Raw genomic sequence first — 14,880 nt, 5'->3', positions numbered from 1 at the left:
CCACACCTATCATTTCACTTCTGAAGACATGGATTAAACTACTGGAGTTGTATGGATTTCTTTTATTCTGCCTTAATATGCTGAATAAAGTGTTTGTTCACATTGTAAACAGTGTTTTGTGAAATTGTTTCAACACATATTTTAACACACATACAGAAAATAAAATCACATAAACATTATATTGAAAAACAAGGAGAAAAAAACAACAAAACAAAAAAACATTAAGCACACACACACACACACACACAAAAACTGCAAACAAGAAACATGTTCTTAATGATGACTTACAAAATAAATACTATTAGCACTACCAATTGATACTGAATAATCAAAGGAGCCAAATTAAACAGAAAGAGCAATAAAGATAAAAAAAAAAATAATAATAATAACCAGCAGCCAGCATCACTGAGGTACACTCTGGAACTATAACGTATTTATATGATGAAAGTGGGGTTGCCATGTTTTAAAAAATGTAACCGTACACTGTAAAAAATGTCTGTAATTTTAACAGTAAAAGAGATTGTAAAAATGCTACAGAAATAAAACGTTAACTGATTAACGAGTATTAACTGTAAAATATGCAATAAAAATGTTTAATATATTTTAAAAGACATTACAGTAGTTTTTACAATAAAATGTTGTAAAAATATTTTTTTTTAGATTGAAAAAGTATGATTTTCCTGTATAATTAATGGTAAAAAAAATTACATGTTTAGCAAGAGAGTACATTTACTTTTTATAGCAAATTATTGTTAAAATTACAGTATAAAGCAGTAATCGGGCGTTCCCACAATTCCCTGCATGACCCATTACATTTCATTATATTTTATGGGAATAGTTAAGTTTCTTCTTATTTTTAATATCAGTTACATACATCGGGATGTACTGTTTTATATTTGATGTAGTTTAGTTAATGTTTATTACATTATTTTAATTTCACATGTGTTACCCTGATGGTGTTTAGTGTTTGTGTGAGTGACATGTTTATTGGTCATTGCTCCTGGAAAAGCCACTATTGGTGAACTTCATGTCATCATGTGCTCTTCTGTAGTTACAACAAATACCTTATAAAGTAAAAAGCAGATTTTTACAGTTTCAGAAGGCTAATATAAAGTTTATGACTTTTTTTTTTTACTGTAAATTTAACAGATTTTTTTTTTTTTTTTTTTACAGTGCCATCGTGGTCATGTAAATTACAACAGTTTTAAACTGTAAAATTTACAGGTTGTTCTGTAAAGTTGTTTACATTTTTACTGTATTTTTTACATAATTATTCTGGCAACTACAGCTGCGAAATTATTTTTGTAAAAACAACAGGATTTTTTTTACAGTGTAGATCCACTGTGCTTAATCTTTTCTAATTTACTGAAATAAAGAACATCTCTAATCCAGGCCTCATGGAATGGAGGAGAAGATGATTTCCAACTAAGTAATATCAGTCGTCTAGCCAATAGGGTCAAGAAAGCCACAAGGTCTGCATTAAATTTAGGCAGGACAACTGTATCCAGTAACACCCCAAAGAGTGCTGTGAATGCAACTGAATCTAAGGGCACCTGAAGTACCCTTGATAATGTTTTAAAGATACTGGACCAATATTTATGGAGAGATGGGCAAGACCACAACATATGTATTAGAGCGGCAGGAGCTAGTCGACACCTGTCACAAGTGGGATTAATATCAGGATAGATTTGAGAAAGCCTGAGTTTTGTCCAGTGAGTACAGTGTACAATATTGCATTGGATTAGATCCTGTTTGGCACATATAGATGAAGGGTGGATCTGGAGGAGAATATCATCCCATAGGTCGTCGTTAATTTCTTCGCCTATATCCTGCTTCCATAATGTTTTGACCGCTAACAATGATAAGGAACTCTGAAGAGAGAAAATTCTCTCATATCCACAGGAGATGATGCCTTTTGCCATAGGGGGTGGTAATAAAAAGGCATCAATACGGGGGTTTACAGGCTGGGAAGGAAATTGGGAGCTTGTACCCTGGACAAAGCTACGAACTTATAAAAAAATTTAGATATACTTTTTGGGATGTTAAATTTAGCTGAAATCTGTTGGAAGGATGCAAAGGTGTCCTCCATATACAAATCATTGAATGATTTTATGTCCAGGTTCGACCATATAGAAAAAGCCCCATCTGCAAGAGAGGGATAGAAGGCATGATTTTTAGATTCAGGAGCCTGTAGTGAGAAAGTTTGCAGTCTAAAGTGGCGACTAAATTGGTTCCAGATTTTGAAAGTCGTCTTAACTAAAATGTTTTTGAGGTATTCTGAGCAGTTCGGGCCATCGGGGGTATAAACCAAAGCAGCCAACGAAAATGGCCTTCAGGAAGACGCTTCCAGCCTCAACCAAACTGAGTCATTATGCGGACTATCTGCACGTAACCAATATTGAAGGGTACGGAAATTAGCCGCCCAGTAATAGAAGATAAAATTTGGTAGGGCCATGCCCCCCAACCTCTTTGGTCCCTGCAGGTACACTTTGCAGATTCTTGGATTCTTTTTACTCCAGATAAATCCTGAAATAATCCCGTCAAGTTTTTGAAAGAATGATTTTAGGATAAAAATCGGAAGGCATTGAAATTAAAAGGAAAATTTGGGCAGGATATTCATTTTAACTGAATTAATTTGACCAGCTAGAGATAAAGGGAGTAATGACCACCTCTTAAAGTCCTGCTGTACTCAAATGAGGAGAGGGGTAAAATTATACTTGAAAAGATTCTTGAAGTTGGCAGTGACTTGAACCCCCAAGTACGTGAAATTGTCCCGAACAATTCTGAAGGGTATTATGTGAAGTGGATATTTGCGAGCTGCAGCATTTAGAGGGAAGAGTTCACTCTTATAAAAATTCAGCCTGTAGCCTGAGTTGAGACTGAAATAGTTAAGAACAGAAAGCATGCTAGGTATTGATGTTTCAGGCCCAGAGACATAGAGAAGAAGGTCATCCGTGCAAAGCGATACTCTCTGCTCCTCGCCGTACCTGGTCACACCAGTGAAATGAGGGTTAGATCGGAGCACAATAGCATGGGGCTCAATGGCAATGGCAAAGAGGACATCAGGCAAACCTATCTTGTGCCCCTAAAAAGAGGGAAATAATTTGAGTGGTTGTTATTCGTTCTGACAGACGCAAGTGGGGAAATGCTCGACATAACAGGCCATGCTTGACCCAAGCAATTAATCTCTTGCTAAAGCCAAATTTCTCCAACGTACAGAAGAGATATCCCCACTCCACTCTGTCAAAAGCCTTCTAGGCGTCCAATGAGATTACCAATTCGGGGTTCTTTGAGCTTGAGGGGTTATACATAACATTAAATAAGCATCTAATATTCGAAAAAATGTGTCTGTTCTTAATAAAGGCTGACTGGTCAGGGGAAGTTATAGATGGCAGGACCGTTTCAAGACACATAGCTAATAACTTAGCTAATATTTTGTAGTCCATGTTAAGAAATGAAATTGGGCGGTAGGAGCAGCAGGAAAGGGGGTCCTTGTTCTTTTTTTAAATTAATGAAATAGAGGCCTGTGTTAAGGATTGAGATAGAGAGGTGGTGTCCAATGAATAGGTAAACATGTTGATCAGGAGGGGGCTATCTTAACCATGAACTTCTTGTAAAACTCGACAGGAAACCCATCTGGTCCGGGACACTTGGAACGCTGCATTGTCTCTGCTGCTCATGAAATCTCCTCAATTGTTATGGGCTCTTCTAATCGGAGCTTGAAAGGTGTTTCAATGGCGGGGACCGCAAGCGCGCTGAAAAGTCGAGGATTGCAGGGTCAGCTGACTGTTCGGAAGTGTAGAGATTGGCATAGAAGTCCCTAGATTGATTATTAATTAGCTGAGGATCAGTCGTTACACCCGTGGGAGTCAGGATTTGAGGAATTTGATGGGTCAGGGATGTCTGACGAAGTTGGTGGGAGAGTAATTTATTTGCCTTATCCCCATACTTATGATGAGTATATTGTAATTTGAGTAGCATGTCTTCAACTTGAGCTGTTGACAAAATATCAAATTCCGCTTGTAGTGAGAGGCGATCCTTGTATACCATCGGGGAAGGTGAAACTGCATATATATTGTCTAGCTGTGATATCTGAATCATCAGCTTGGACAGTCTCTTTTCCTCTGTTTCCTATAAAAACTAGTATATGACATAACTTGTCCCCTAATTTAGGCCTTAAAATCTCCCAGAGAAGAGATGGTGAGACACCAGGTGTCTCATTTGTGGCACTAAAGAGATCAATCTGAACAGTCAGGAATGAGACAAATTTGTCATCAGACAGGAAGCGCGGGTTGAAACACCAAAGTATGCAGGACTCAGGTCTTCCATTTACTGCTAAATCTAAGGTCAGAGGTGCTTGACAATGGAGTTGTGTGAACAAGAGCGAACAGAGGATATGAGTAAAAAAAGTAATCAGTGCAGGTGTAAGTATGATGCACAGGGGAGAAATATGAATGCTCTCTACCTGTGGGGTTGAAAAAACTCCAGGAGTCCGTAACAGTGAATCTTTGGGAGCCTAGAGAAAAAAGTGCGAAAAAAGGTATCATCGTCCCAGTTTGGTGTATATATATTAGCAAGAATCAACTTAGTGTTATAGATACTTCCAGTGACGATAATATATCTACCATTGGTGTCTGAGATGACGTTGGAGGGGAAAAGGTACAGATTTGTGAATTAGAATAGCAGCGCCTCTAGCCTTACTTTGGTAAGCTGAATGGTATAGTTGGCCAACCCAGCTCTTCCACAACCTAGAGTGATCTGAGACCTTCAAGTGAGTCTTCTGCAAGAATACAATCTGAGCTCCCAAATGCCGGAGATGCTGAAGCACTCTACTATGCTTAATTGGTTCGTTTAATCCTTTACAGTTCCAGCTACAAAACTTTAGACCTTCTGAGTTCTGGCCACCATTCACTTGTTTTGGATGGACCAACAGAGCTAAGATATTCTTCTAAAAATCTTCATTTGTGTTTTGCAGAAGAAAGAAAGTCATATATGATGAAAGAATTTTCATTTTTGGGTGAACTATACCTTTAAGATTGGAAAGTGAAAGAAAAGGGGCTGTGGGGTTGCTGGGAACATAGAGAAATGAACAGCACAATGTAAGTGTGGCCCTTTATGATTCCTACATGTGTTTATGCTACAGGCACAGCATATATCATACAAATACCATACAAGCTAACACTAGGCACATAAATGCACTAATATTCGTCATGTTAAACAAGCAATATTCATCTAATAATTGGTATACAAAGATGTGATAGGCAGTAATAAGTGGTTTTAAATGTAATCTTTAAACAAATTAAAATGAGTCCTTGGCCAAGTAGCAGCATGACATCAACTGGCAAATGAATACTTGTGCTGAAGAGCTCTCTTTTCTGGTAAGACTTTAAGACATACTATGGTTTCTGTTTTAACCCTTGTACTCTCTTCCTTTATGCTTTACCTTAAAGTAATTGTGGGTCAATTTTGACTTGGTTGTGGTATTTATTTACAATATATAACCAGCAGGTGGCAGCAGAGGTCCATTCATATGTCTGGTTGTGGCAAACTGGTTTATTTTTCATTCTTTTTTTTTTAATCCCATTTTCTCCCAATTTGGAATTTCCAATTCCCATTACTTAGTAGGTCCTCGTGGTGGCACGGTTACTCACCTCAATCCGAGTGGCAGAGGACAAGTCTCAGTTGCCTCCGCTTCTTAGACCGTCAATCCACCCATCTTATCACGTGGCTCATTGTTCATGACACCGCGGAGACTCTGCATGTGGAGACCCATGCTACTCTCCGTGATCCACGCACAATTTACCACGTGCCCCACTGAGAGCGAGAACCACTAATCGCAACCATGAAGAGGTTACCCCATGTGACTCTACCCTCCCTTGCAACTGGTTGCTTAGGAGACCTGGCTGGAGTCACTCAGCACACCCTGGATTTGAACTCGCGACTCCAGGGGTGGTAGTCAGTGTCAGTACTCGCTGAGCTACCCAGGTCCCTACTGTTTTCAGTTCTTAAACAAGTTATGCATTTGGATATACACATAGACATTATCAAAGACATTAAAGATAGTATTTTTGTCAAATTTTAGCTTTTTTTTTTCATTTTTATTTTTGTAGGTGTTTTGAAGTGTCAGTTTTTGCAATGATGCCCCTTAAATGATTACATGCCATGGCACTACAAAGACAAGACTAAGAGTAAGATTTTAGTCACCTATTATTTATTTCAAACATCCCAATTTAATAATGCATTAAGTTAATAAGAAGAAATAAAACATGTCAATAAAACCAACAGCAATAAACAGAAATGAACAGGAGTGCGAGTCACATGACACCATGCGAGGAGCGGAAATGTAAACAACGAGCTCTGCGCACTTTGCTAGTTTTTAATTATTTTTATGTTATAATCCAGTGAGATTCGATACACCCTGCTACATATCTGTTCTTTGAAGTCAACATGGCAAAGAATTCAAAATCCTCGGGCTCTAGAGATATTAAAAGACTTACATGCTCAAGCTGAAACCTCTGACAGGCCCGCATACCAGGGACTCGGTTTGGACGGTGCAGCGGGAGAAATCCAGCATCAACTGGCGAGCATATCTGTGATGCTGATGAAGGTTGTTGCTGACTTGGAGGATCTTGCTGTAATACGTCGATCAATTACAGCGATGGAATCTAAATTCTCTGAGTTGGTTACAAGATTGTCGGAGGGCGACAGATGGATCGATTATCTGGAGTCATCAGAGAGCGTGTTAGCTGCTAATCCGCTAGCGACCAAGATAGACGTGGAATGCATTTTGGAAAAACTGGAAGACTTTGAGAATTGGAGCCTGCGAAATAACGTCCTGATTGTTGGAATTCCTGAGCATGAAGAAGGCCGAGATATGGTGAAATTCCTAGATGAGCTCTTTCCGAGTCTGCTCGACATAACAGGCCATAAGTTGGAAATCGAGTGAGCTCACAGAATCCCAGCACAGAGATCCACTGAGGGAGACATGCCCCGATCAATTCTGGCCAAATTTCTGAGATCATCCGATAAAGATCTCGTGTTGCGCGAGGCGAGGAGCAAAGGAAAGCTTTCTTGGAAGAGTCACAGCATTTTCGTTCCCAGATTTTGTGAATTCGACAAGAGAGATGCCCATTGTTTCAAGGAATGCAAGAAACTCTTACATCAACGGAAGATAGCTTTTGCTCTGATGTTTCCAGCCAAAGTGAGATTAGATACTAAGGATGGCCACAAAATATTTACATGCCCACAACAAGCATTGTCTTTCATAGAGTCAATGGGTGAGTAAACCATTTGGTGACTTTCATATGGCCCCCGAGTGGGCTGTCTCGCTGTACATACTCTTGGCTGTCTGAGGAAGCTGGGCACCATTTTTGTTTCTTTTTGTTTTGGTTCCACCTAGCGGCTGGATTTAGTTTTGTGGAATAACACTCCAAGAAACGCTTTACACTGAAGTTCCCGGCCAAATTGAGAATAGATACTAATGATGGCTGCAAAATATTTACATGCCCACAACAAGCAATGTCTTTCATAAAACCAATGGACTGAGGAAGTCATGGTGTGTTTCTCACATGCCTCCAAATGGGCTGTCTTGCTGAATATACTCTTGACCGTCCGAGGAGGCTGGGCGCCTTTTTTGTTTCTTTTTGTGCTGGTTCCGCCTAGCGGCTGGAGTTTGTTTTGTGGAATAATACACCTTCGGGATAGTGTGCGGAGATGGGGAGGGTGGCAGCTTTTGAAGAAGGGGTATTTAGAGGATTGGGTAATTTGGATTTATTTGTTTAATATATGAATCAATAAAAAAATTTAATTACAAAAAAGAAATGAACAGGAGTGAGCGATGAACATAGTTCTAGAACAACATCTGCAACAGCAAACTTGGCATTTTTTCAGGCATCAAAATCCTGAACATTCAGAAACTGAATAGCAATAAAGAGCAACCACAAATAAATAATTTATAAAAAAATAAAAAAACAACCATGGTAAAAATGTTAAAAAAAAAAACAACAAAAAAAAAACAAACAAAAACAAGAACAGTACAGAACAGTGAGAATGATACTAAGTATCAGAAACTATAGTCTTTTTTCATGAATCCATGCACATCTGGCAGAAGGTCACGAAAAAGGTGTGAGCCTTGCAAATGTTTTTTTTTTTTTTTTTTTTGCAGTTTGTGCATATCATGCTGCCTCTCACATCCTTTTTACTGGGAAACACCTGACACCTTTTCCTTTTGTGAGGCGGTGCTACTGTGGAGGGGACTGCAGCTTCATCATCTTCTGAAGAAGATATATATAAATAAGTCTTTGATCTGTGTGTGTGTGTGTGTTCATTGTGGGTGTGTAATGGTCTTATCCTTTCATCTCTCTCTCTCTCTGTGTTTCAGTGTGTGTGTGTGTGTGTGTGTGTGTGTGTGTGTGTTCATTGTGGATGTGTAATGTTCTATAAAAAATTCTATAAAAAATGCTGTTGCAGTCTCACCTATTCATTCCTGTGTGTTTATGTGTGTGTGAGCACGTGTTCCGCAATGTGGATGTGTTATAGTAAAACCCCTTTATTTCTGTGTGTTCTGCATTGTGGTGGATTTATTGATTTTATTTGACAAATAAAAAAATTTTAAAAAAAACTCTTTCCCATTCATTTCCAATGTGGGGACAAATTTGACCCCAAACTTTTTTTTTCACACCACCACACCAACAGATCCCAGTTTTGTGTGTGCATAGATATGTAATGTCAGCAAAGTCACAAAATCTCATGCCACTGAGATGCATGTTTATTAAAGAAGCAAAGTTCATTTTTTTACCCCAATACCACACAAGGGTTAAATGTGCTATTATTTAAAGCTGAAGTGTGTAATTTCTGCACCACCAGCCCCTATGAACGGAATTACAAAAATAAATATTGTTTTTAAAAAGCCTTCCGAATATGCCCCTCCATCTTACGTTGATCAAACAAACAAGTAATCCCACCCACAATTTACGCCATTGGTTGAATCAATGTTGTTGTGTCAGGCTGGATGGGTTGCTCAAAACAGACAGAAGATTTTTATTGCAACAAAGAGACACCATGTTTCCAGTTTTTGAGAAAATTAACCCACGATGGGCTTACTTATAGATGTCTGCATATTATGCCGGGACAGAAGAAATTATTTTAACTTTTTTATTTTAAAAAGTTACACACTTCAGCTTTAAAAATGCTGTTCTGGCTATTGTTGGATGTACTTGCCCAAATAAGATAAATTCGGATCTTTATGTTTTTCATATCTACTCAGCGCGGGGGGGGGGTTATACCTTTGACAAAAGATGATCACTATAGTATTACCAAAGACATGGTGATTCATGCAAACCTGTGGGACATAACAGATCATGTGGCCATAACCAACCAGTTCTCTAAGTTTTTGAGCAACCCAAAACTGTGCTGTATACACTTGCCTTTCATGGTGTTTGCAAAGACACCATTCTGCAAAGTCACTACTAGTGATGTAAGTCAAACTATGCCTGAATCTTTCCTAACTTCCCAACTACTTCTGATTTGAGAGCCATACATGCCTTTAGAGTTTCACAGCTGAACAGGTAGCAATTGTTATTGAGAAAATAACCGATTGCCAGAATTTAAGGGATAGTTCACCCAAAAATGATGTAATTTACTCATTATTTGCTCTAAACCAGTATGACTTTCTTTCTTCCATGGAACACTACAGAAACCTTTTGAAAAATATTTACCTTAAGGTAAATATTAAGGTAAATTCCTGTTCCTGTTCCTGTTGACTTCCTGTTCCTGTTGCTGATGGCACGCTGCATGAGTGTTTGTAGCTTGCTAGCCTGCTTAGCATTGCTTATTCTTATACGTTCATCATTTTATCCTTTGCCATTTTACCGCATGCTTCAGGTTTTTCCACTTTTCTAGTGTTTCAACTGTGTGTATTTTACCGTGCGCACCAGTTTCTCTCATTTTTTTCTTTCTTTTTTCGCTTTTTTCTGCTTGTCTACATCTCGTGTCTCGACTGCGTGCATTCGTTTTCTCCACTGTGTTTTACACAGATTATTGCATCAATCTCAAACATCTGCCGATTAGGAACCACATCGATCTCAAACCCTCGGCACTCAAGAACAACCACAACAACAACAAAAACAAACAACTGCGATAAGTCATGGCATCCGCTCATGTTATTTCTTCCTGCATTGCATGCCACATGTTTACTATAGCTTCTTTCGTCAGCAGTGAGGGATTCACCTGTGATAAATATAAGGAATTAGTCAGATTAACGGAGAAGGTTAATGAGTTAGAGACACGCATTCGAATGCTAGTGGAGGTCAATAAGAAAGAGAAGCCAGTAGATACTGTTTCAGATGTGGGTAGTACAGCAAGCAACACACACACTTTGGTTCCGGCTGTAGAGCCCCTGCAGCAGGGCATTTGGGTACTTGCTCAGCAAAGCGACACCACTCTCCCATTCCTGTTAGAGTTTCCAATCAGTTCTCCCCACTCAGTGATGCACCCACTGAGAATCATGTTGAAAGAGCCCTAATAATTGGTTATTCTATTGTAAGGAACGTGGAAATAGAGACTCCAGCCAACATTGTTAAATGCATTTCGGGGGCTAGGGCATCTGACATCAGATCAAATTTACAAGTGCTGGCTAATGCTAAATGTAGATTTTCTAAAATTGTTAATCATGTCAGTACTAATGATGTCCGGCTTCGGCAGTCGGAGATCACTAGAGATAATGTTAAAGAGGTGTGTGAACTTGCAAAAATGATGTCAGACACTGTAATATGCTCTGGCCCCCTTCCTCCTTGTCGTGGTGATGAGGTTTATAGTAGATTAGTGTCACTGAATGGCTGGATGTCTGAGTGGTGTCTGGAGAATAGCATAGGATTCATAGATAATTGGAAGAGTTTTGGGGATAGACATGACCTGTTAAAGAGAGACGGACTCCATCCCTCCAGCCACTCTCATCTCTAGTAATTTGGCTCATAGTCTTAATAATGATAGTATTTGACTAACTGGGGCCAAGGTCAGGAAGCAGAAAAACTGGTTCATCCGAACTTCTGCTAGCTGCCTTGAGACATCACACAGGTCACATAAACTACAACACATAGAGACTGTATCACCTAGATATCACATGTTCCCCGAACTACCAAACACAAAACTCTCACTAAATCATTTAGAAAAAAATGTTTTAAGGTCAAACTTGAAAAAACAAAACAAAAAATCAGATAAACATCATATAAAGGTAGGGCTATTAGATCTCTTTCTACCAAAACACTAATTGTAAATGAAATTATTACAGATCATAGTTTGGATGCGCTCTGTTTGACTGAAACCTGGCTTAAACCAGATGAATATATTAGTTTAAATGAATCAACTCCCCCAGGTTATTGTTATAAACATGAGCTCCGTCTGAAGGGTTGAGGAGGATGTGTTGCTACACTTTACAGTGAAGTTTTTGGTGTTACTCAGAGGACAGGATATAAGTTTAAGTCTTTTGAACTAATAATGCTTAATATGACACTGTCGGATATAAATAATAAATCTCTGTTGTCTTTTGCTCTTGCTACATTATATAGATCACCTGGGCCTTACACAGGTTTCCTTGGTGAATTTGCACATTTTCTATCAGATCTAGTAGTTAATGCAGATAGAGCTTTAATTGTTGGTGATTTCAACATTCACATAGATCATGAAAATGACACATTGGGATTAGCATTTATCGATATTCTCAACTCTCTTGGAGTCAGACAAAATTTGACAGGACCCACTCATTACCATAATCATACGCTACATTTAATTCTGTCATATGGAGCTGATGTTGATACTATAGCAATTCTACCACAGAGCGATGACATCTCAGATCATTACCTCATCTCTTGTTTGTTGCGATCAACTAATGTCACTCAATCTGCACCACGCTATCGTTCAGGTAGAACTATTCTTTCAACCACTAAAGATAGCTTCACTATTAATATTCCAGAATTGTCTCACATAGTCAGTAAGCCAAAAAGTCTAGAAGAACTTGATGTAATAACAAAGTATAAATACAGTCTTCTCTAGCACTCTTGATAGTATCGACCCCCATCGATTAAAGAAAATTAAAGAACAAAGCCTCGCACCATGGTACAATGATCACACTCATGCTCTCAAGAGAGCAGCTCGGAAAATGGAGCGCAAGTGGAAGAATACGAAATTAGAGGTATTTTGCTGTGCCTGGAAGGATAGTGTCTGTAGATTCAGACAGGCACTAAAAGCTGCCAGGTCAGCATATTTTAGCAAACTCATAGAAAACAAGCACAACAATCCTAGGTGTTTATTCAGTATTGTGGCTAAATTGGTCAGGAATAAAGCATCAACTGAACCAGATATTCCGTTGCAGCACAATAGTAATGACTTCATTAATTTCTTTACTGATAAAACTGAAATAATCAGAAATAAAATTGGAACTATGCAATCAACTGTCACAGCACCTCAGAAAACAGTGTCTCATAATTTTGCTCACGAGCAGCTTCAATCCTTCACTATCATAGGTCATGAAGAGCTAACAAAATTTATCAAAACATCAAAAGCCACAATATGTATGTTAGATCCAATACCAACTAAGCTCTTAAAAGAGGTATTCCCAGTAATCTCAGATCCTCTTCTTAATAGTATTAACTCTATGCTATCATTAGGACATGTCCCAAGAAACTTTAAAATGGCAGTTATCAAACCACTTATTAAGAAGCTACAGCTTGATCCTAGAGAATTGGCTAATTACAGACTGATTTCAAATCTACCATTTATGTCGAAAATACTAGAAAGGTAGTGTCCTCCCAACTATGTTCATTTCTACATTGAAATAGAATATATGAAGAATTTCAGTCAGGATTTAGGCCCCATCACAGTACAGAGACTGCACTTATCAGAGTTACAAATGACTTGCTCTTATCATCTGATCGCGGCTGCATTTCTGTTCTAGTGCTTTTAAATCTTAGTGTTGCCTTTGACACGATAGATCACGACATTCTCTTGAACAGGCTGGAGAATTCTGTTGGCATTAGTGGACTTGCATTAGCGTGGTTTAGGTCCTATTTAGCAGACCGCTACCACTTTGTATGTGTAAACGAGGAATTGTCAAATCAAACAAAAATTAAGTATGGAGTGCCACAGGGATCAGTTTTAGGACCTCTGCTTTTCTCCTTATACATGCTTCCCCTGGGAGATATTATCAGGAATCATGGAATAAGTTTCCACTGTTATGCCGACGATACCCAACTTTAAATTTCTTCTCAACCCATAGAAAATTCACAATTCTCCAAATTAGCAAAGTGTATCAATGAAATCAAAGATTGGAAGCCAGAAATTTCCTTCTACTCAATTCTGACAAAATAGAGGTACTAATGATTGGACCAAAAACCTCTAAAAATAAGCAGCTAATATATAATTTGACACTCGATGGATGTACTTTTACGTCGTCTTCAACAGCAAAGAACTTAGGTGTTATATTTGATACCAATCCGTCCTTTGAAAATCAAATTTCCAATGTTTGTAGAACAGCATTCTTCCACCAGAGAAATATTGCTAAATTATGACACATGCTCTCTGTTGCTGATGCCCAAAAACTAATTCATTTGTTAATGACCTCAAGACTAGATTATTGTAATGCATTACTGGGAGGATGTCCAGCAAGTTCAATAGATAAACTTCAATTGGTTAAAAATGCAGTTGCCAGAGTATAGACTAGAACCAAGAAATATGATCATATTAGCCCCATTTTATTGTCGTTACATTGGCTACCTGTTAAATTTCATATTAATTTTAAAATTCTGCTAACTACATACAAAGCTTTTAATGGTCTAGCTCCACAGTACTTAAGTGACCTTCTGACACGCTATATTCTGTCACGTTCATGACGATCACAAAATTCTGGCTTGTTAATAATTCCAAGAACATCTAAATCCACAAATACTTGGCTCCTAAACTATGTAATAGTCTCCCTAACACTGTTCGGGACGCAGACACACTCACTCATTTTAAGTCTAGACTAAAGACTCAAAAATTTATCCTGGCAAACACCTAATTTATCCTTCAACTCACAATTAGGCTGCTTTAGATAGGTCTGCCAGAACTAGAAACATCCATCATGAATTCTGCATAAAATTGAATGGCATCTTCACTACTATTATTCTATTTGTTTCCATGTTTCAACCTCTGGATTCATATCCCGAGGTTACCAGAGCCGGCCATATCCAGCTCAGTTCCTGCTTGGTGTCGGACTTCACTGCTATGTGTCGCTGAGAGATGACGACAAACTACGGCCGGTGCCAGCCAGACATCACTTCAGTCTTTTGACTTCAGAGGATGAACTGATGCCAACTCCAACTGTAAGACATAGGATACTTCATATGCCACTGCCTGAACCTTGGACCTAGGATGGACCCCACCGAACCTCACCGAAATTACCTGCAGGTTGAACTGCGATGCACCTCGTTAATATCTGCCTGCATCAACTTTGTCTATTGATGGATTACACTCTTGAAATGGAATACATATACTATAATTTAATTGCCAACAAAAGCCTTCATCAGCCAACTAACAAAGGCAATGCATCTATGTGAACTTCTGCAGTTAATCCAGGATGGACTTCAAAGACATTAGTCATTAATCTTAAAGTTAAAAAAAAAACTTTTCTTTTTTCTTTTTTAAAAACACTGGACCTTAACGCTTACTTAATTTACAAATTTAAAACCATAACTTGCACTGCACACAAATAACTAATACTGGCATTATATTCATGTTGTTTAACCAGAAGGGAACTGGCCCCCATAGTGAGCCTGGTTTCTCCCAAGGTTATTTTTCTCCATTAATCAACATCTTATGGAGTTTTGTGTTCCTTGCCACAGTCGCCTT

At 38.5% G+C, this 14,880-nt stretch overlaps 1 protein-coding gene across 2 annotated transcripts in view; it reads right to left on the bottom strand.

Annotated features, from left to right (window-relative positions):
- The window catches only part of LOC127415827 (tyrosine-protein kinase SRK2-like), a 36,931-nt gene that overhangs the window by 14,846 nt on the left and 7,205 nt on the right, over window positions 1-14,880 (bottom strand). Inside the window, exon 3 of one of the 2 annotated variants that reach the window (XM_051654806.1) lies at window positions 4,466-4,516. The exons of the other annotated variant lie outside the window; for it this stretch is intronic. Coding sequence (XP_051510766.1) covers window positions 4,466-4,516 — 51 coding nt within the window. The remainder of the gene's footprint in view (window positions 1-4,465; window positions 4,517-14,880) is intronic. 2 annotated transcript variants of the gene reach the window in all.

Source organism: Myxocyprinus asiaticus, chromosome 25 (assembly GCF_019703515.2).
Source record: "Myxocyprinus asiaticus isolate MX2 ecotype Aquarium Trade chromosome 25, UBuf_Myxa_2, whole genome shotgun sequence".
NCBI classification, from domain to species: domain Eukaryota; kingdom Metazoa; phylum Chordata; class Actinopteri; order Cypriniformes; family Catostomidae; genus Myxocyprinus; species Myxocyprinus asiaticus.
This window is presented reverse-complemented; position numbering and strand designations above follow the sequence as displayed.